Genomic DNA, 23792 nt, shown 5'->3' on the forward strand with positions numbered 1-23792 from the left:
GTAGAACATAAATATAAGATAAATTCATTAATGTCCAATAAAAGACCACAACGAGGGTCCAAGGGACTGCCAACAAACTGTAGCTAGCAGGCCATCCTCACATGTTAATCAGTAATTAATAAACCTTGTCCGGATTGACTTGACAATGGTATACTCAGGAGCAGCTGATTGAGATAAGGAAACAATTCTAGGGTTAGAGCAAGAATGGTGTGGTTTATGTTCGAACAAAAGCCAAAGGTGTTGTGGATAATGTACAAACAAAAGGCTGATAATATTCGACTTAATTAATAAGCATTCATAAGGCAGTAACTTCTAGAACAAGAAATAAATAAATTATAATCAAGTTCAAGACAACAGTTAAGAAGGAGTTGCGACTCTTACAAAAGGGGTGGAAATATTGAAGGGATAGCTTCTACCTCATATTGGAGGGTATAAAAATGAAGAATTTATTTGTAGAGGTAACAGTCAAGACATCAGGGAAGGTGATCATATAAGAGCAGTCTTAGTACAGCAGAGGCATGAATGCATGTATACAACAGACATGGATACTAAGAATTGAAAGTAGGACAATAACTGACATGAATATATGCAGCAGGCACATTAATACTATAGAATTTAAAGTAGAATAATAGCAGACATGAATATATACAGCATGCACATGAATACTAGATAATTGAAATTTGAACATGTAGATAGAATAAGAGTCTGTGTTTGATATGCAGACTAAGTTGTACAACCTTCAGAACAATTCCTGTTCAAGTAAGGTTATAGGTTGAATAATAGTCATCACATTATTGGGGGTGATTTAGCTATGAAGAGGTGCAGTGGGCAACAAGGGTCACAACCTGGTATTGATCAACAATAGAAGCAGTCATATCCACAGCAGAAATGATCATATCAACATTGGAGGTGATCATATCAACAATGGAAGGAATCTTATCCTCAACATAAGCAATCATATCCACAGTAGAAGCGATCATATCAATAGCAGAAGCAATCATGTCAACAGCAGAGGCAATCATATCTACAGCAGGGCAATGTGATCATAATCTCTTTAGTTGTTGTGCTATGACGTAGTAGTTATGGTACAAAGAAGTAGTTATGCTTATGTATATTTGTCGATTATATAGATTGTATGCTATTAATGAACAAGGGTTTGCATGATGGAGAATTGCGTAAAGCCCTCACTAGGTATGTCAACTCGTGATGATGGTTATAAGGTCCTATCCTTGGGCCTAGGGTTGTATCGTGGCTCCACAAGTAGGCCTCATAGTGATCAATTGTTGAAGTATGTCAATCACGAGAGGTTGGCACATTGGAGGAGAACAAAGGAGGTGAAAGGTTGACATGATGGAGGAGTGTATAGCGCTCAGTAGGTATGTCAGCTTACGATGATGGTTAAGGACCACAAAAGGCCACAAAGGATAAGGTGCCATTGTTTGGCCTAGAATAGATGACACTTGGGACACCTCATCGTGTCTCCCAACACAACTCTGAAAGAGATTGCAAGGAGGGAGAACGGTTAAAGGTGACCACTAGTTACGACACCTTGTAAAGATGGTTAAGGACCATTGGTTAAGGATCACAAGGCCACAACATGGTGATTGTTGAAGACCATCAGTAATGGACCACATGAGACCAGAGAGGATAAGGTCTTGGGCTTAGGGTTGAGGGTCACGGGCACAACTCCCCTATTGTTGAAGTATATCAATCATAAGAGGCGAGAGGCTGACATAATGGAGGTGAATGGTGCAAAGCCCTTACTAGGTATGCCACATCAGGATGATGGTTAATGACCATCGATTAAGGACCACATGAGGCCATAGAGGATAAGATTCTGCTGTTGAGCCTAGGGTAGAGGACACTTGGGGTACCTCGTTACGTCTACCATTACAACCCTTGTTATGATTGCCCCAACATAATGATTGAAATTTGTCATGTAAATTCATATCTATATTTCCTAAATTCATATCTATTATTGTCTAATCTGGTTGCAGGTTTCTAAAACAGGCTTATCTCATCTTATTCTTGAGTAAGGATTATATCTCTAACTACATTTTCGTCTTTGTTTCATTTTGGATTAATGAATTTAGGGAAAAATGTAAGGTGATCCCAAAAGGGAACATTGAACTAACCTCCATGCGCAAGATCTGAAATTCTCTGCGGCTTATCACATTGTATTATATAGTTGCTTAGTAGTCTATGATCAAACACTTAAGTACAAATTGAACATGTTCACACATCTATTTTCACCCAATAACTCTTTAAAGTGAGTAGCACACTAAAGATCCTACAATACAACTACCCTTACTGTCCTCTCTTCCTTTGAAGTTGGAAACAATCCCTTGACCTTGAGAAGACTAGTACTTCTCTTGCTTATTATTGATCTTTACCATTCACACAAATGCTTGATTAAAGCAAGCCATCACTCTACCTTATCTTTATGGATAAGTAATGATCAGCCACTCCTTAAATTACAAAATTGTTTAAATCTTTGCACTCGTCTAAAGAAATAATAAAATTAGCATGCACTTGGGTGTAGAAATTTCAAGGTTGTCTTCGTAACCATAACATTTTGTCACTACATCACCATGTGTTCTCATCTCATTCATCATATTTATTACTCTATGTTAAATTCTGCAACTTCTTCATTTTCTTTAATTCTCAAACTCTCAAAAATTCATTCTTAGGGTTTAAAGTGTTGCAACCATTACTTGATTGGTATCTCAATATGGACTTTCTTATACTGTCCATGCTGATTTTGATGTTTTGCAACTTGCAATTGTTGGAGAAATGCTTGGATCTATTGCACTTTGAATATAAAAAAATGTTTGATATCAATTTTTTTCAATCTTCTGTGTTCTCTATACTGCCTTATTTATTCAGTAATTCCAATCAAGAGGTTCAGAATATCTGCTTGCTATCATATCCCACACTGTTTTCCAAATCAATATATTTATCTAACTGATCTCTCCTTAATAAAAATTCACATTTTTAAACTATGGAATTGATACAGTGTTATTGATAGCTGCCATTTTAGCAAACAAAGCAAAGTTGAGATTTCGTCTTAAATATCTGATTTGTTGATTTTGGTGAGTGAGCTTCAGATATGAACTTGTCCTTTGTAATTCTTGCTTGCATTGATAAGTATGGCTTTGATATCCCTGTTGAGAAATTTTGTGTGGAACAGATATAGGATAACAACCTCAAGTAAAAAAACGTAAAATAATTTCCATCCATGGGATTTGAAGCCCTTGAAAACTTTTGGAACCATTTTCTTCTTTATTAAATCAAATTAAGTTAAAAGTTAATTACCATATTCAATCATCTACTTTGGTTCAGTATCACATTGAGTCTGTTTTCACAAAATGAAAATCTTCTCTTTATGCTGACTGCTGTCTTCAATCTGCTAAGTTTCTTTTCTTACAATGATGTAGACATCCTACTTGTAAAAAACAGAAGATTATATTCTTAAACATAGCCTCGCTTTATAAAAAACACAAAACAATTTCATCTTTAATTCCCTAGTTTTATCCTTTTTTTTGGTCTCCCCATATCATTGTATTTAACTTCTGCTGCTATTTGTAAATCTATGTAACATCAGTTCTCCTACATTAACTAGTAATGATCCTTTTCCTTTTCCAATGATTTAGACATCCAACTTGTAACAACAAAAGATCACACTCTTAAACATAGCCTTGCTTTATAAAAAACACAATCAATCTCATCTTTAATTCCCTTGTTTTTCCCTTTTCCTGGTCTGCTCATATTTCAATATTTAACTTATGCTGCTATTGGTAAATCTATTTAACATCACTTTTCCTACATCAATTAGTAATGATCCTTTTCCTTTTACATATTCAGTACCGTGCGTACGACGAGCTAGTGCAATAGAAGAAGACTACGAGGCTACTGGGGGCGAGTATATGCTTGATGATGAAGAGGATGATGGATGGTTGGCAACTCATGGTGCCCCTAAAGGTATCAGTTACTTTGCTTGAATAGAGGGCATTACATTTTTTTCTAATGCTGGAATTCCATGTGATTAAAGAGATTTATGTTAAAAAATTGGTGGAATTGGGAACTATATCTGATTTTTCAAGTTTTATGGTTCTCAGATAATATGAATGACGAGGATAATGTACCTTCAATGGACTCATTAGAAATACAGGAGAAGACGAAAATTCGTCCCATTTCTTCATACTTTGGGGGTGATGAAGAAGAAGATATCCCTGATATGGAGGAGTATGAAGAATCTAACAATGTGGCTGACCATGATGTGGTAAGTAATATGGTTCTGCAAATATGGGTACTTTGATAATGAAATGAACTTTCTGTCCGATTATTGGAGTATTTTGTTTGTGTGAACTAGTGAAGTATAATCTTCTTTTTTTTTTGGGATGAATTCATATTGGTCATTTTATCATTCAAGCATATTTTTTTATATGATAGCTTTGTTGTGTTTATAATTTTATCACATTTACTTTTTGGTACTTTATATGCACGATTTTCCTAGGTATCAACAAATGAGTTGTTTTATCCCCTTCAGTTTATTTAGAATTTGTAGGGCTAAAATTTTCTTTGTAGAAAATCATGTCCAGTTTGTTGTGACTACTCTTATATAAAGCCTCTTCCAATTCTATATTTCTTTCTTTTTGTGAAAACCTTGCATAATGCATTATTTGTTTCTTAATTTTATGCCAAACGGCGAAAAACAGAAGAAAATTGAATTGTTGAGATGCATGTGCTATTTCATGTCATTTCTTACCTCATCTGTATTTCTTATGTGCTCTTGATTATTGATTCATAATTTGAAACCCACTATATGGTGTAATTCAGGTTGCTCCTTTGTTTCATCTCAACTTTGTAATGCTTGGGAGAGAGTGCGTTGATTGTCAATCTCCTAAATAACCGATTCATTAGTTTGCCATTGCATATCAACGCCAAATTGCTTGGAAGAGTTACCCAGTTGATTCTTAATCATCGTTAATTTATTATTATTTTAAGTGTTTAAAAAAATTTAGTTAGATATTGTTTTGATAATGACTAGTTGTGTGAATTGAAAATCTTTAAGGGGCTATAATTGAAATGACATACATGTTTTTGAAGTTTCAATGTGACAAATTATCAGAAGATTGGAATTCATTTCAAAATGTTGGAGCTGCAATACAAATCTATAGATACAATTCAATGTTTGTTGGTGCTTTCTTATATGCATGTGAAAGCATTGCAGAAGCAACTTTTTGTGTGAAATATTTGCTTCATATACCTTGCTTCTTTTGTGTGAAATTCTTCTAAAAATACTTCTTAGAAATATGTATGCTAAGATCCAGGTGTAAACTTTGGTCAATGCACGGAGACAATCTTGTCATATAGATTCCACATTTGCCGGAAATTGTTGGTAATGGATAAATATATATGCGACTTAGGAAATATTATTTATTCTAACACTGAAGCCACTATTGGGTAATTATCTATTTTCTACTTTGCTAATATTCTCAATTTGATTGCATTAAAAAATTTAAAACATAACATAAATGGAGACAATATGGACAAAATGTAACAATGAGATATTTGGGAAGGAATTTGTTGTGTGTTATCTAGTATGACACTGTTTAAAATATCTTTAGATGATGATGGTATTTGGCATGGTGTTTTCTGTAACTGTTTGTATAATTGTTTTTGCAAGTTTGATCTGATGTTTTTTCAATAATTTGTTTTTGACAGGCAACATTACCACCTGATTATATGGTTGCTAACGAACCAAATGATGATAATATCCTTCGTACACGAACATATGATGTGAGCATCACGTAAGGATTCTTTCTGCATAGATCTTTATAATGGCTAATTACTTTTTTGTTACTCTATTAGTTTTGTAATTGAAAACAAGTGTTGTATCTCCACTTTTTTACACAGAAATATTTTGTAGCTATTTATTGCAAGTATGTTTCATTAGTCTGTTCTGCTATGAAACTCTAAAAAACTGTTTTTAATAAAAAAAAACTATTCAACTGCAGACAGTGTTTACAAAAGCTTTTAACAAAAAAGCAAAGTCGTCTTAATACAGATGACTGAAAATAAACTAATCAATACAACTCAAAAAGAGAGCCTAAATTAAAATGACCATTAATAAAAATAATCTAAGAGCTAGCTAAGAATAGTGAAGAGCTAAGGTACTAAAAATAATCTAATATGCTATGGTAGACTTCTTTCTGTACTCAATTTCTAGTTTGGTACTTCAATATGAACTTGTGATTTTGTGGCTTTCATAAATGATTGGACTTGGGAAAAATGTTTGGGAAAGGTTCAATGCTTTAAAGAAAGTTATTGATTCTTGTAAAAACTTACAGTGTTTTAAAAACTAGTTTGTAATTCTGGCGCTTGTCCTTACAGATATGACAAATATTACCAGACTCCAAGAGTATGGCTTACAGGATATGATGAGGTAAGTAAGAAAATAGTCGTTGTTTTCTTTCATAGAATTTCGTGGACTTCATGTTAAGAATATTTTCTTTCATAGAATTTAGTGGACTTCATGTTATATTTATGTGAGAACTGTTGTTTGGATTTTTTTTCCCCTACTTGTCACATTCCTTGTGATAATAGATCAACATTTTATGAACATCTTATAGGTTTTTGAAATTGAATTGAGGAATACTTGTTTCCTGGAGTGCAAGTGGCTTCTTATGACTTTGGGTAATTTGATTGAATTCTAACATTGCATGTCATAAAAACAATGATTAAGTATTCTAACTCTAATGTTTGCACCTATCTCATTGGCCTTTGGACATTTGATTCCATAAAAGAGCATGGTTATTTGTGTTCTTTGTTTCTTTTTTTCACAGAAATTTGGTTTGTTAATTCTGCAACAGTATTCTTGGGTGCGTTGTAATGACTTAAGCCATGTTTAGGGATTTGTCCTTCTTATAAGATTTACCACTTAAACGTTTGTGCATGCAGCGACTAGTTCTACTCTGATTGATGGATGCATGTTCTAAATGATGATTTTGTGGATATCTGGTTAGGAACATTAGCAAGGAGATATGACATATGTAAGGTTGTTTACTTTTGTGGTTTCTTTGAAGTGTGGAATCAAGTTTTTTGAAGTCTTCTTTTTCTTTAATTTCTTTAAAACTGTCATTTTGTGCCTCTGAAAGAAAAACTCAAATCTTAGCCATACTTCCTTTTGTTTCCCTTGCTGTCTTTAGCTATTCTTACTCTCATAAAATGACATTCTTCTGTGAACTTTTTTACATATTTGATCTGATTCTTAAAATTTTTGTGTAACATATATGTTACATTTCTGTAAAAGAAGACTGGTTCTTAGCTTCTTGGACCTCTGTCCAGGATTGAATTTTGGTTTTGCCAAATTTAATATTAAACATTATGTATAGAATATTCTTTTTATGACTACATTATAGAGGCTCTTTTGTAGTGATTTTGACTTTTCTCTCTCTCTCTCTCTCTCTCTCTCTCTCTCTCTCTGTTTATACCATTCACATGCCAAACTATCAATTTAAACTCTTTAGAATGTCTGGCAGATGCATGTTTATCTATTTGTTAGAAACCTACTAGAGTATGGTTATGGTTTTTTTCCTCTGGTTATCATCATATTTAGGTATTTTCTGTAATCTACATTTTTTTTGGTTGGTAAAATGGGCACACTCTCAGTTAATTCAGTCATCTCTTCTTTAAAATGTCACCTGTTGATTACATATGTTTATTGTTCCAAAAGATGTAACATATTATGACAATAGAAGCATATGTGATGGTGGTTTGCTTGCTTTTCCCTCTTTTACTTTTCCCGTTGATATAATTAAAAGACCTGTTTTCAGCCTGTTCTGTGATATCCCCATTTGACATATAGTTTAATAATAAAATAAGTATTATACATAGGGTCTATAATATTAAAAGAATAAATAATATACAGAAATAATATAATAATACTAAAATATAAATTATTATAGACCATAATAATATAAATACTATCATATAATTATATATACATATATAGTAACTAGATATTAAATAATATACTATTGAATATTAATATATATATATATATATACACACACACACACACATCCATATTATGATATAAATAAATAATATTTATATCACGAATACTATTAGAATAATGATATCACGATAGATATGTATAATTGAACTTATATAGTATACTCTATATGTTAATGTAATATATATTAATATAATTATATTATTAATATAACTATTAAATATTAAAATAATGATTATATTAATAATATATAAATATAATATGTATTGATATAATTATATTTATTATATTATATATTAATATAATTATATTATTAATATAATTGTTATATTATTATAAAAGACACAACTTTACCATTGAAATATATAAAAAGGGAATTAAAACGTTGGTAAGAGGCAGAAGAAGAAAAAAATATAAAATATATGCACAGTTAGGGTTTAAAATTTAATGGCCCTGAAACAGGTCATTACAAATGGTATCAGAGCAGTGATCCTGCCATCCTGTGAATAAAGGGTTATGGAAAATAACTGCATCTGCCTTACCAGAAAATAACAGGCAGTGACAAGGGCGAAATGGTTCATTTGAAATGACTGTGATTGACACAAGTTAGTGAACTGGTCTTTGGATACTGAAACTTAGATTTGCAGTTAAGCTATCTTATAATTCCAAACATCTGTTATTTTAAAGCTCTGCTGCTGTGAATTTTACGGGTTCGTGTAGCTACTGGAATTTTCTCCCCTTCATTTGGTGGCTGGTCCTCGACTGCATCAATTCTTCAACTTCTAGATGCGGCAGGAGAATCTTTTTGAGCCCCATTGGAACCCTCTCATGAAATTCAGAATCTATCCATCTATACATTGGATAAGAGGAGGGAGTTAAATGATTGATAGTAACTAAGCTGAAGATTGAAAATTCCTTTTAATCGTTGCAGAGAAATAGAGAAGCCACTAAATAAAGATAGTGTTTATCAATTACATGTTTGTGTATGAATTGAGGGAGTAATGAATTCAATAACTCAGGCAGATACTATTAGACTTCGAGATGCATGACATACATTTGGATGGAAAACCAACACCTGTCAAACTGTTTATAATTATCGAATCTCATATTACCATACAGCGATTGATACTCTATATGCAATTTGAGTGAATATTAGGCATCAACATCTAGGCAGCTGTATGTAACCTAGTCAGTAATGCATACAGAGCTATGAATTGGTGGTATTGTTGGATCATTGGTGAAGAGAGGACTCAGAGACTCAACCAATAGATTAATATATACAATAGAAAACAAGCGGAAGGTGCTATTTATCCACCCATTTGTAAGGCTATATATGGCATATGCATTAGTAGCAACACAGAGCAGCACCAGGAGGAAGTAGAATTATAATATAGATCAAGTCCCAATTCAAGGGACGTATAAAAAGGAAACTGGGAAACCTATAGCCTTATTTGGTGTCCATATTACTTCATAGATAATATATTAAACATATTGCTAACTATTAGTCTGTTAAACTACATTGATTATTCAAAGCTATCTATTTGGCAAAATAATTTCCTCAATAATAGCCATCACTTGATCTATATAGTCATTACACTCAAATTTGGCATCATTTATCAATTTCATATGTCTACAAGAAGTATCAAATATTGTGATTTATGGTGAACAAAGGAAATTAGAGGCAGCCTCTACATGGGGGAACATTACAAATACAGCCCGTAATTAAGAGATCTCGGCTATTTTTCAGCATGCCAGAGCTCAGAAAGTATCGATAACCTTGTCAATCTAACTCCCAAAGTATAGCCATTGGTCCAGGAAGTCATTTCAATACTAAAATTGCCATTTAGCATCAATTTTCAACTCCAAAATAGTGCCAGAATGATTATATGCGGGATTCAATTTTGCTGTTGCTGATTGATTACTTCTCATACAATATTTCCCGTAGAGGAATGCTGGTTTTTTTCCGCATTTAATTTGACAGCAAGGAAAGCTTCTAAGAATTGAGATTTTCATACAGATTCTTGCTACAAGTAATATTAAAACTTTGCCTCTATAGTGTGCAAGTTGTGGAATGAGAAAATTTGCTGATCACACGATGTATTTTTGAAAATCTTCTGAAAGAATGAGCCAACTAAACAAAGATATGCAATAAAATGGCGGATGCAATAACTCAGTTGGAGATAAATCTGAGGAGCTTGATAAGGAGGTGCTTAAGGTGGTTGAGAGACTTATTTGTCTTTTATGGATGCAGGTTTACATTTTGAATAAGAGTGACATCGCTATGCCATTGACCTTGGCTCAACATCTACAACATGTCCATTTCAAACCCTAACAAAGCACCACGAGGACAATGAAGACCTCCCAAACATAGGGCTGAAAGAATGTTTTAAATTTTACATTTTTAAGCACAATAACTCCTCATTTGTCGTCCTACTACTTATAAGGTAACATTAAAGGTAAGTGTTTAACTCTTCATTAGTACTCTTATATGAGTATAAATGTGATATTTAAATGAATATGTAGATTGGAAAACTAATCAGAGGATCATTTATTAAATTTGGAATATAGTTACTCATTATTTATCATAATTAGTTATTTGACAAGAAAATAATATATATTTTTAAAGATATATATCAAAATATGTACATAAGAGCTTGAATATATAACAATATAGATACATGGCATAGATTTAATCATTCTTAATGATTTAAAATTATTATGTATCATTTGGTTTATTATTGAAAGAAAAGTTATTTCTTGTGCATAAAATTAAAGATCTATGACAAATAAAATTGGAATTATAAAGAAATGTCTCACAAGGGGGATATTATTTGTGCTTAAATTCGTGATGGACAGGGAGTGTGCACAGGGGAAGGAGTAAGTCGGTCGCGTTGGGGCAAAATGAATTCCAATATGGACTAAGGTTTGAGGGAGCCCCAAGCTGAGCGTGTCCAAACTCAAAGCTGCATTAAATCTTCCTTTCATCATGGGACCTACTACAAGGGCAACAATTATAAAAAATCTACCATCCACGTCAAAGTCAAACATGTTCCTAGTGGGTAGGGAGTGTGCACGGGGGAGGAGTAAATCGGTCGCGTTGGGGCAAAATGAATCCCAATATGGACTAAGGTTTGAGGGAGCCCCAAGCTGAGCGTGTCCAAACTCAGAGCCGCAGTAAATCTACCATCCACTATGGAATTATACACCCTATTATAGTACTAGCTATAGAAAAGTTGTTTAAAAAATGCACTTTGGATTTTGAGATAGGACATAGGAGCGACATTCACAATCAAAGTGGTAAAACATTTCTTTACCCTTTTCTTTTTTCAATTTGTAAGCTAGATTATAACGTGTATACTATGTGTCTACATCGTGTCTTCATGCATTAATATGTCTACTTCGTGTCTTCATGCATTCGTGTGTCTACCTCGTGTTTGCATCGTGTCTTCATGCATTAAAGTGTATACTTTGTGTCTTCATTCATATGTTCTTGTACATGCTATTATATTCTAACATATTTACTTTGCAAATGCCTAACACAAATGCAGGAAAGAGAATGCATCCAGATTATGAATTAATGAGGAGCAAATCAATTGCTTGAGGACAAGCAAATTCGAGAGGGGAGGACTGTGATATCCCCATTTGACATATAGTTTAATAATAAAATAAGTATTATACATAGGGTCTATAATATTAAAAGAATAAATAATATATAGAAATAATATAATAATACTAAAATATAAATTATTATAGACCATAATAATATAAATACTATCATATAATTATAAATACCTATATAGTAATTAGATATTAAATAATATACTATTGAATATTAATAGATATATATACATCCATATTATGATATAAATAAATAATATTTATATCACTAATACGATTAGAATAATGATATCACAATAGATATGTTATGTATAATTGAACTTATATAGTATACTCTATATGTTAATATAATATATATTAATATAACTATTAAATATTAAAATAATGATTATATTAATAATATATATTAATATAATATGTATTAATATAATTATATATTAATATAATTATATTATTAATATAATTGTTATATTATTATAAAAGACACAACTCTTACCATCGAAATATATAAAAAGGGAATTAAAATGTTGGTAAGAGGCAGGAAGAAGAAAAAAAATATAAAATATATGCACAGTTAGGGTTTAAAATTTAATGGCCCTGAAACGGGTCATTACATGCTCAAATGCTTAAGAGTTGGAAGGAGAAGACTATTATGTGTTAAGAGTCACATTTTACAGCCAACATCAGTGTGGACTTTGAAGTGTGTGGTTTCAGTAGATTGATGCTTGGTAGCTTTGAAGGCTGACATTTTATTTTTTATTTTTTTATAGATATGTGACTCGTAATGATAAAAAAACAATGTCTCAGAGAATGAGACACATCTCAACCCAAACATGGATATGATATCTGCTGATGGGTATCCAAAAGTCTTGAGAAGGCAATCAGACTGAATCATAATTGCATGAAAACATACAGATGGATGCAGACTGTCTTTTTGACACCTCTCCACAGATATCCAATGTTAGGATATGTCTGTGCTAGTTTTCATTCCTGCAGTACTGCAAAAAGCTAGTGCATTGGGTGCATACAGAAATGTTTTTAATAACCTATGATATGTCTGGCATTGCATTCCTTAGTAACAGAATTTTGTTTTATACAAATGTCTGAACAGCCTTTTCAGAACTTCCTACAATAAGAGTTGAGTTTGAGCTGAAGAATTGGCTGCTTGTGTTCTTATTTCGTTGATTTTTGGTCTGAATGCAGTCACGCATGCTTTTGCGGCCAGAATTGGTGCTGGATGATGTTAGTCAAGATCATGCCCACAAAACGGTAAGTTATGCCTCTCTCTCTCTCTCTCTCTCTCTCTCTCTCTGCAAGCTAATACACACACAAACACACTAATCATCTCTCTCCTTCTCTCTCTCTGCAAGCTACTACACACACACACATGCGCTTTCTATGAAGCTGGCATGCCCTGTCCATATACCTGGGTATGATCCTGGTGTGTCCCGTTCACTTACTGGGTCCTGATCCTGGTCTGGGCTTCACTTGGGTATGTATTGGATATTCCTCTGAAATTGGAACCTACTCTGGCCGTACCTGTAATGCGTAAGGAGTTTGTCACAGCCCATAATTGAAATAAAAAAATTACTTTGAAAACAGAGAAAAACAAGACTAACTATCATTAACCAGGCAACTGCACCAATTGAGCAAATAAGACTAAGGACATTAAAACAAATTATGTTTAAACTGGTGTTCATTTTGTATATTTTGTTCAAACTAAGGCCCTTTTTTCACATTTACTATACCTGTATATGGCCATATGGGCCTACCAATTCTGGTTATAAAAATTCACACTCAGTGAACCATTGCTGGGAAGATTAGAACTGGGACTATGAAGCATGTTGGCCACAATATTTGGTTAGATGTTTATTTAAAACATTTTTGAATCTTTATGATGAATGTACCATTTATTTAATCTGTTACATGTCACCTTCTAAACTGGATGTGTAAGTCCCTGGAATGCCGTAGTCATTCAGAGGTGACAACAAGGTCAATAATTATTAAAAAGAAGCATTTTGTGTTCTCCTTTAGATAATGTTAAGGCGTTGCTCGGGATAAACAAGTATGAATAGAATATGATCCATAGTAGCCAACAAGTGATAAATAATTAGGTAGTTGTGGTTTTGTTTATCATTCTGGCCCTAGGTGCAAAACATCCCTTTTTCAGAAATGGGCTCTATGTTAGACACTCCATCTTTAATTGTGACTTATTTCTTTCGACTTTTATTGTTTAAAATCTGAAGTTCTGTATGACATTAGTAATAGACTGCATTCATCTTGTCTATTCAATGGGATATTTTCTTGAAAGTAGTTTTATCTTGTTTTCTCCTCAGTTTCTTCACTTTTTTAGTTTGAATGTATTTCATGTTTTTTCTTAGCTCTTGTTTAGTTTTAATGCAAACAGAGTCTCTGGTATAATCCAAAATTATAGTAGAAGAAGAATTTTTTGTACTTATTGTTTTCTGTCATTAGTTATGGTCATCAACAATTTCAATTACCAGTATGAAAGAAATACTTCCGCTGGTCTGGCACCTATGATGCTTAATGATATTTTAGAGGGCATGAAAGGCACATATCAACGACAGATGCAAGTTGTGTTTCTGCATGAAGAATAACCTTTACTTGCCATACATTAATGTTAATTTTAGGTATCTTTTGGTATTAAGTTTCATGCTTCCTAAAGACCATGGGTTCTCTTCATGCTGTTATGAATATATGACTTATCAATCTACGGTTAGCTCAGGTTTTCATTAGCAGAAGATTTCCAGGATTTTTTTGGTTTGATACAAAAAATAATTTGGTTTCTATGGCACATAGTAACAATGTAGTGTTTCCATCAAGATCTGGGAAAAGCATGACTGCTCAGGAATCCTGCTATAAGAAGTTGATTGCAAAATTGTTCTTCATTAGACACATTAAAGAGTACATTTCATCTGAGCAGCAGATTTGTATTAGCCCCGTAAAGCATAAATTAGTAGCATACCAGATTCAATTCTATTACTTTTACTGACACCATTCATTGCTAGAAGCAGGACTGTGCTATTAAACTTGTTGGTATTAAGTTTCATGCTTTCTAAAGACCATGGGTTCTCTTCGTGCTGGTATGAATATATGACTTATCAATCTACGGATAGCTCAGGTTTTCATTAGCAGAAGATTTCCAGGCTTTTTTTGGTTTGATACAAAAAGTAATTTGGTTTGTATCGCACATAGTAACAATGTAGTGTTTCCATCAAGATCTGGGAAAAGCATGACTGCTCAGGAATCCTGCTATAAGAAGTTGATTGCAAAATTGTTCTTCATTGGACACATTAAAGAGTACATTTCGTCTGAGCAGCAGATTTGTAAAGCATAAATTAGTAGCATACCAGATTCAATTCTATTACTTTTACTGACACCATTCATTGCTAGAAGCAGGACTCTTCTATTAAACTTGTTGGTATTAAGTTTCATGCTTCCTAAAGACCACGGGTTCTCTTCGTGCTGGTATGAATATATGACTTATCAATCTACGGTTAGCTCAGGTTTTCATTAGCAGAAGATTTCCAGGCTTTTTTTGGTTTGATACAAAAAGTAATTTGGTTTGTATGGCACATAGTAATAACGTAGTGTTTCCATCAAGATCTGGGAAAAGCATGACTGCTCAGGAATCCTGCTATAAGAAGTTGATTGCAAAATTGTTCTTCATTGGACACATTAAAGAGTACATTTCATCTGAGCAGCAGATTTGCATATGCCCCTTAAAGCATAAATTAGTAGCACACCGGATTAAATTCTATTACTTTTACCGACACCATTCATTGCTAGAAGCAGGACTCTGCTATTAAACTTGTCCGGTATTTCTTAGAGTGGGGACTTGCCTGCATGCTTTAGCTACTCAAGATGTCAAAATCTCTGACCGATATTACTTTTATTGTCATCACTTTTTGTCACTTCCACAGAAGTTTAGGCTGGCATAGGAGTAAAGTTAATTAATGACTTCTTTAATGCAACTGGATTTCATTTTTTTCATTTTGACCTTCATCTTGCTCAATAAAGTTGTTTGTTAGACCACATCCCTAACAAGTAGAGCATTTTGACATATAAACATTCCTCTCACCCTAACAGCAGTTGATTCATGGCTGTAATTTGATTGCATATAATAGTTGCCTTGTTATATTTCTCATTTTCTGGAGGATTATAAGGTTCGAGTGGAGATGTTTGTTTTATAAAAGAGCACCAAAGACTCAAAAATTATGTTTGAGAATAATAGCAAACACAAAAATTATGTTGAGGGAAATAATGGTTGTTTGATATGGTGACAAGAGATGAGAAATGGAAATTACAAGAGCGATGATTGTTGATGTTTGGTAGCTTTAGTTGGATAAACCAATGAGACTAAATTGGATATATATGTGTGTGTGTGTGTATGTATGTATATATATGTATGTATTTAGATAATAAATATTTATATTAATTAAATAATAATGATAAACATCCACATCTCATCCACAATATAAATAAGAGAGAGATCGCTGCCCTTGGAACACACATACCAAAGAGGCAGTGCTGATACATTTGCAGCAACCCTAATAAAACTAGAATGGTATCAGAGCCAGGTTGCAAATGTATGAATGAATAGTTGAACACTGAATATATTAAGGAGACAATTCAAAGATTATATGAAATGATAAAAAATTGATAGGAACGGAAGAGAAATAAGAAAGCGTACACAGACAAAGAAATAGAAAGAAACAAAAATAATATTTAGCAAAAATACAGATTGGACATCAGAGAATAAACAGCGATAAAAAAGAAAACAAAGGAGAATAGTCACCTATCTAAGAGAAGTGAACAAGGTTTAGGGAGGACATTCACTGATCATAGATCTGGGATATGCAGACTTGATACAGAAGAAATAAACATAAATCAACCAGCTCCTGCAAGAGATGTCCTTTTTTCTCTGACGTACATCCCCACCTGAAAATCCCATCACGTACTAAGCAAAATATAAAATGAAGGGCAGATGAAATGTAAACGTGGACACTGCAGATATATAGGTCAAAATCATATTTAAAAGAGTGATTGCTGATTGGCCAAATCACTGATGAAAAGTGACACATTAAAAGAGGAATTGATCTTTCAGCAGGACATAATTAAATAAGAATCGCCTAAGTCTGGAAGAAAGACACCCTAGAAAGGGCTCGGACCAATCACCGCTTCACAGCAATAACAATGCTCCAAATACCTGTTTCCAATATCACGTGCCATGTCATCGTTGTACCTTGTAAGGGGGAAGTAAGAGATTAAATAAGGAATGGAGATAGAGGAGGCGGAAAGGGAGGACGCCATTCTCCAAGGCATGGCGATGTCAGCACGAACTAGGGAGAACAAAGTGGAACACGACAAAAACAAGTATATGGAAAAGTGAATAACAAATTATCTCCTACTAATCAACAAATTGTTATTAGAAAGCATCTGAACTGACTGTTTGAATTTGTATGAGACCGTTGAAGGTGGCTGAGAAGTAATAGACCCTTCCTGCCACGTGGATACTAAAGACACCAGTTGATAAACACATGAACAATATAAAGGAATACATGGATGTAATGACCCGTGAGCTAGAAACCTGCCACCGATGACCTGCAAGGTTGACCCACCACATGGTTAGTGAAGGGAAGAAATTAGTAAGGTTCCTGACTATACATTGTTTGACATATATAATAAGTGAGCATATATTGTGACAACATAAGAGATAGAAAATAGAATAATCCATGGGTCCATTGTAGTTAACAATCAAGACACTTGCTAAGGACCATAAACTAAGTAGAGGCTCTATATTCCTCAATGCAGCATATGGAAAGAGAGGTAAAGGTAAGATCACAATTATATCTGTTAAGTACATTGAATAAGGTATGTAATTCTTTCCTTATTATTCTTTATAATCAAATTTATAATGTGTTGATTATATATGTATATGAAGTACATATATTTTCCGAACAATTACTTATGGATCTAAATATCAATGGAATTAAAGATAATATAGATGAATATTATAATCAAGTATTATTTTATCTTATTTCTATCATTGAAAATATAAAATAAAGAGTTATAATCATTGATGTGGTTATTAGTAATAGGCATGATTTAAATTACTAACATCCTAATTAATGTTAACGTTCTTATTTGTATTTCTATATGTATTATAAGAGCTATTTGCCTTGATCTTTTTCGAGGATGTTCTTGCAAGAAAAGCAAGATTGATATCAGATTCAGAGGGAGTTTGACACTTCATCAAAGAAAATATTTGATAAGGAGCTTAGGAAATTTGATATTCAGAGGTAGTCTGAAAATCCATTTGTGTGACTGCATGATTTTAATGGGTCTACCCCCTTGTACATCATGAGGAAGTGACGACTTCCAAATGATTATCACTTGTATTTGTAGAAGTTATTGAAAGGTGACGATCTTACAATAACTTAATCTTCTATTATGATAGACATCTTATGATGGTTGAAACATATCATGATAGATTATATCTTGCATGGTGGATTAAGTTCCTTAAATAGACCGTGGCCTTCTATTATGATAGACATCTTATGATGGCTGATATAGATCATGATATATTATATCTTGCATGGTGGATTAAGTTACTTAAGTAGACCATGAATGTTCCTATGGTAAGTATTATTGAGGGTATGTGTGCACATACCTTGAGCGTTTTTTGAGTTGGTGATTGCCATGCGACTTAATGTTCAAGAGGCCTATGCTCAAGAGTACTTGGTGAGTATCACACAACTTGATGTTCAGGACATCATTACTCAAGAGTACTTGGTGAATATCTTGCAACTTGACATTTAGGAGGCCATTACTCAAAGAGTTCATGGTGAAAGTCATGTGACTTGACATTTAGGAGGCCATTACTCTTGATATCATGAGATGATATGTAAATGGTGGATATCTTCAAATCAAAGATATTCTTAAAACTTGTCATTCTTGATTTTGCATTGAATTAATATCTTGTGTTTATCCTTCCTAACCTAAAGGGAGTGTTAATGTTTGGTAGCTTCAGTTGGATAAACTCATGAGATTGGATTGATGATATATATATCTGTGTGTGTGTGTATTTAAATCATTGTAACGAGACTCACCGCGAGTCAGGTGAGTCGTCCGAGTTAGTGAGTCAAGTTACCTCAACCGGGTCAAAATGACCTGTGACCTTGGCTTGGCGGGTAGGTGACTCGGCTGCTTTTTATTTATTTTTGCCTTTGTAGTTACGTAATCTACATATGTTATGTATGTGATCAAATTACCTTTTATTTGATGATGATATTGTGTCTTTAATATTTATTCAATAATGGGTGCATGAAATTAATTTAAATCTAAAAAGATCTCTACATTTCAGGGGTTTTATCACTTTGCCGAGTCACAGGAAAGTTTGAGCCGGGTCATGAGTCGAGTTACCCTTGCCGAGTCTGAGTCTCGTTACTTTGATTTAAATAATCAATGGTTATATTAATTAAATAATAATGAGTAGATATGTCCCTTCAAGGGACATGTCTCTCCATGTCTCATCCACAATATAAATAAGAGAGAGATCACTGCCCTTGGAACACACATACCGAAGAGGCAGTGCTAATACATTGTAGTGATCCTAATAAAACTAACAATGATGATGGTAACATGACAAGAAATGAGATGCTGAGAGGCTGCACATAAGAAATGTATCACACATTATATAACAATATATGCATGTTTTGTTTGAAATTTCAGATTTTTTACAAAATGCTTGTATCATACATGATTTTTTCTGTTTCTATTTATCTAAGTTGATGTTTGGTAGCTTCAGTTGGATAAACACATGAGACTGAACTGAAGATATATGTATGTATGTATTCTAATAAGTTATTTAAATTTAATAATAATGAGTACATACATCATATGAATGGGACATATCTTTCCATGTCTCATCGACAATATAAATAAGAGAGATTGCTTCCCTTGTAACACGTACCAAAGAGGCAGTGTTAATACATTTGCAGTGATCCTAATCAAACTAACAATGATGATGACAACATGACAAGAAATGAGATGCTGGGAAGCTGCACATAAGAAATATTTCACACATCATATAACAATATATGCATGCTTTTTTGAAATTTCAGATTTCCTTACAAAATTCTTGTATCATACATAATTTTTTCTATTTCTATTTATCTAAGTGACATCAGAGTTTTAGTTGGCAAGATTTTATTTAGATAAATGTAACGAGTTAAAATTATCAGACTTAGATAAATGGAACTAGTTAAAATAATCAGACTTGGAAATCAAGATGTTACAAATAAAATAAAATAAATTGACAAAAAGGGTTAATACTACTTTCACAAAATTTAAATTATTCAAGTTTCATGTTTCCTTGAAAATTTAATTTTTATCAAAATTTTAAATTCGAAATATGTATTAATTGAATTATTATAAATCAGCATGTATATTTATTTAATCACATTGTCATTGATTTAATTATTTTAAGTAGTATATATATTTAATTAAAACTCTATTTAACTAAAAGTTTTTTCTAACTAGCTGCTGAGTCAAAGGACTGTAATATTTTTTTAACTACTCAAAAGTAGCCCCCAAAAATAGGAAATAAAGCCATTAGAAACTGGAACTCCATTTATGCCATTAAAAAGGGAAATGCTGCCTGCAGGCACATTTCTGGTAACATAGTTGTATGGTCAGTGAGCTTCTACCAAAACAAATTGTCTGTGAGATGTGTTTGTCTGTTGGAGATTTATCTCAATGGGTATTGCAAAAGGTAGAGAGGACATCATTATCAAAAGGATTGAGGGACTGCAAGCCACAATTTGGATGAGAGTGCAAGGTAGGGCCCAATCCCGTTTGTGTGGTCAGGTTTGACAAGGATGAGAAGACAATGAATTTATAGAAATGTTCTATCTGCTAATCAAAGGCAAATAATGAATATTTTGATCCCTGATGAGTTATTTTCCAAATTAAAAAAATAAATTTAAACACGGAGTTCTATTGTGTACATTGGTTTAACTCTGTTATGTGCTATATTTAATTAGATGGAACATCATGTTTGAATTTTTCAGAAACATCATATGAATCTCAGGTAGAGCTTAATGAGAATGGTTTTGGGGGGCTTAAATGGAGAGAAATATTTTGGTTTTACAAAACGCTACATTTCTAGCAATCTACAAGAAAGCATAAGGAAGTGCTCAAAACTTGAATTTAGGGATATTTAATAGCAAAAGTCTTATGAAATTCTACTTTCTTTTGTGCATGGAGATGTTTGATTTCTCTCTTATCTTTGTATTTTTTGTTAGTCTCTTTTGAAGATACGATCAAATGGAACTTTTCTTATGAACAATTTTTATATTGTATGAAAAATTAAATCCAGTTGTAATACAAAATTTTTAAGGTGGCTGGTAATTTCAGGTCACCATTGAGGACCATCCTCACACGTCTGGAAAGCATGCTTCTATACATCCATGCCGCCATGGCGCTGTTATGAAGAAAATAATAGATGTGCTGATGTCCAATGGAGTTGAGCCAGAAGTTGACAAGTAATGTTTGAACCTTGGAAGCTCATCTCTGCAGATAACAACCATAATTTATATTACACAATGCTATGTCTATGTGCAAAGAATGTGATTATTGCATAGGTTTATTTAGTACCTCTATTACCTCTGCATTTGTTCGTAATAGATCATAGAGTTATTTTATTTTCTAGAATTTTGAAAAAAGAAGCCATTATTGCAGGTTTCTATTAAATATTGGATTGTTAATGAAATGAGACAATCCATGCAGCCTATTGGGATTTAAATCACAATAAATATCTTGAAATATCTCAAAATTCATAATGTTCAGGAACATCATGTTTATTTATATTTATATTCTTTTGCAGGTACCTATTTATCTTTTTGAAATTCTTGGCTTCGGTTATACCGACAATAGAGTATGATTACACTTTGGACTTTGATTTGGGTGGGGCCAAACATGATTGAAGGTATACGTGATCACAGTGGATGGTTAAGCAAAGTTCTATCTGGATAGCATGATCAGCTATAAAGCTCTCACATACTATGACTGAAGGTGGATGCTATAAACATATTCAACTGAGCAGTTGGTGTTCAATTACAGAAATCTCTTTGTCAGGGTTCATATGCTCCATCCATAAGACTGTTTCAAGTTGCATTGATGTCTGTACATGTATCTAATGTATTTAGAAACTGATATGATTTATTCATTCTACAGGATGAAACTTACTGTCCATAGTACCCCATTCTGTATGGAAATTGTGAAGATTATTTTCTGACAATGTCAATGCATGTAAATACAAAATGGTTTATGGTTGCAATATTAGGTTGCTTTGTGAGATCTATCATTCCTGCACTCGGAATAAGAATTCTCATGACTTACTTTTAGCATGTACTTCGGTTGTCATACTAATGTTTCCAATAAAGTGTTGCTAATTTTCTATTTGATTGAACCTACAGGCAAAGAGGTTAGAAAATGAGAGTAGCAATGCCTTTTTCACCCATTAAAAGATATTATGAATTGCTTATGAGATTGTTTTTTATAAATTTAAACAGAAAATCAAGTTCAATACGGGTAACAGTCATTAGTCCAATACAGGCAATAATCAACCAATCTTTTCTATCAAGCACCTAAAAATGACAAGACTCCTAAATTCCCAATGACATTGTTACAGGAATAATTACAACTTGCCTTCCAATTTTTAAATATAGCAGTTATGAATCTCTATTCATCATCATAAATGAAACTTGCATTGTGATCCTTTAGAGCTAGGATCTTGAATCTGTAAAAGGTATTAAGCATCATTTTTCACTTAAGCACCAGTGATAACTGACCAGTATCAGTCAAATCGAGTTTATTAAAACTTTAACAGACATGAGGATACTTGTTGCTTGCATTGTTGCGAATGTCTCTGCTGTAAAATAACCTACCGACCTTCATTTTCTAACAAAATATATTGTCAAATCTCTAGATCATCAAGAATCATGGTATTACCTTAGTACAGCCACATACTTCTCAAAAACATAAAAGAAAGCACAGCAAATGTTTGTTTTATCTGACTAACAGACTTGGAATCATTTAAAGGAGGAGCGCACAATTTTTATTGAAGAGTATATGTCAACCCTGAATTTGATGTATGTCAGATGCAACATACTCACCTTCAACCTGCCAAAAACACTACATTTTTATGTTTGTCTAGTGCTATTACTATGTGAGCTAGTCTACTTTTCCTAGCAGCATTCACATGTGTCTTAAATTAGTTGCAGAGAAATCCAGACTGTTGCGACTCTAGTGCAGTTGATACTGCTTAGGTGGTATATTTGGTGTATGTTATCCTTCTAGTGTTGTAATTGTATTAGTTGCACTAGTTCTTCTTATGCTGCTCAATTTCTTTTAGCATTGTGTCTGTTGGAGAAGGAGATTTATTCAGCTGATGTGTGTACATGACAGAAATATTTGTTATTGCAACATGAGAGGGTTGGTTAATTCTTGGCCATGCATTGTACTGAATATGAGGCTTAGTGAGGTCAATTCTTTGGCTTGAAAGACACTTTGAGGTGGAGAATCCTTGGCATGGCACATTATTATTATCTTTGCAAATGCCAAAAAGGTAGACCCCTTGTTTAACACAATTACTTATTTGAGACAAATAATGCTTCCATGTGTTCTGTTAATAACAAGGAAGATCTGTTGGCTGATATGATCCCTGATAAACAACAGAATTAGTCATTAGAATCATATGTAGTTAAATTTCCTGCCTTATGCATTCCCTTTAGTTCTTGCAGACGCCTGGGCTTTGAGCTTTTTCTAAGCTGCTGTGTTTTTTTCTTGATGCTGGATTGACAAAACATACTTGGTTTTGTTTCAGTTGTGTTGTTTCATCTTCCTATTGCATCACAAGGAAAGGTTCAGTGAAACGATAACGATATACAAGAACTTGAGAATGAAATGGATGCAAATACAAAATAGTAATTTGCATTCGGACCGACTTCATAATTTATCACTAGTCTATCACAACCCATAATAATGAGGAGCCTAGGCACAAAGAGGAGAGTACACACGGGTACAGGGGTGGTAAATTTAGGGTGCCTTAATTGCCTTTGGTACAGGA

The 23792-nt window shown here is 33.2% G+C and overlaps 1 protein-coding gene across 1 annotated transcript in view; it reads left to right on the top strand.

Moving 5' to 3' along the window:
* ATG3 (autophagy 3 (APG3)) overlaps positions 1-22003 on the top strand; it is a 50237-nt gene extending 28234 nt beyond the window's left edge. The window contains exons 3-9 of the mRNA XM_089787512.1: positions 3865-3981; positions 4119-4282; positions 5728-5813; positions 6397-6448; positions 12842-12907; positions 21080-21207; positions 21549-22003. Of these exons, the coding sequence (XP_089643638.1) occupies positions 3865-3981; positions 4119-4282; positions 5728-5813; positions 6397-6448; positions 12842-12907; positions 21080-21207; positions 21549-21648 (713 nt within the window). The 3' untranslated portion in view covers positions 21649-22003. The remainder of the gene's footprint in view (positions 1-3864; positions 3982-4118; positions 4283-5727; positions 5814-6396; positions 6449-12841; positions 12908-21079; positions 21208-21548) is intronic.
* The last annotated feature ends 1789 nt before the right edge of the window (positions 22004-23792 follow it).

This window comes from Cupressus sempervirens, chromosome 6 (genome assembly GCF_028749045.1).
Source record: "Cupressus sempervirens isolate cs-2001-9-10 chromosome 6, ASM2874904v1, whole genome shotgun sequence".
NCBI classification, from domain to species: domain Eukaryota; kingdom Viridiplantae; phylum Streptophyta; class Pinopsida; order Cupressales; family Cupressaceae; genus Cupressus; species Cupressus sempervirens.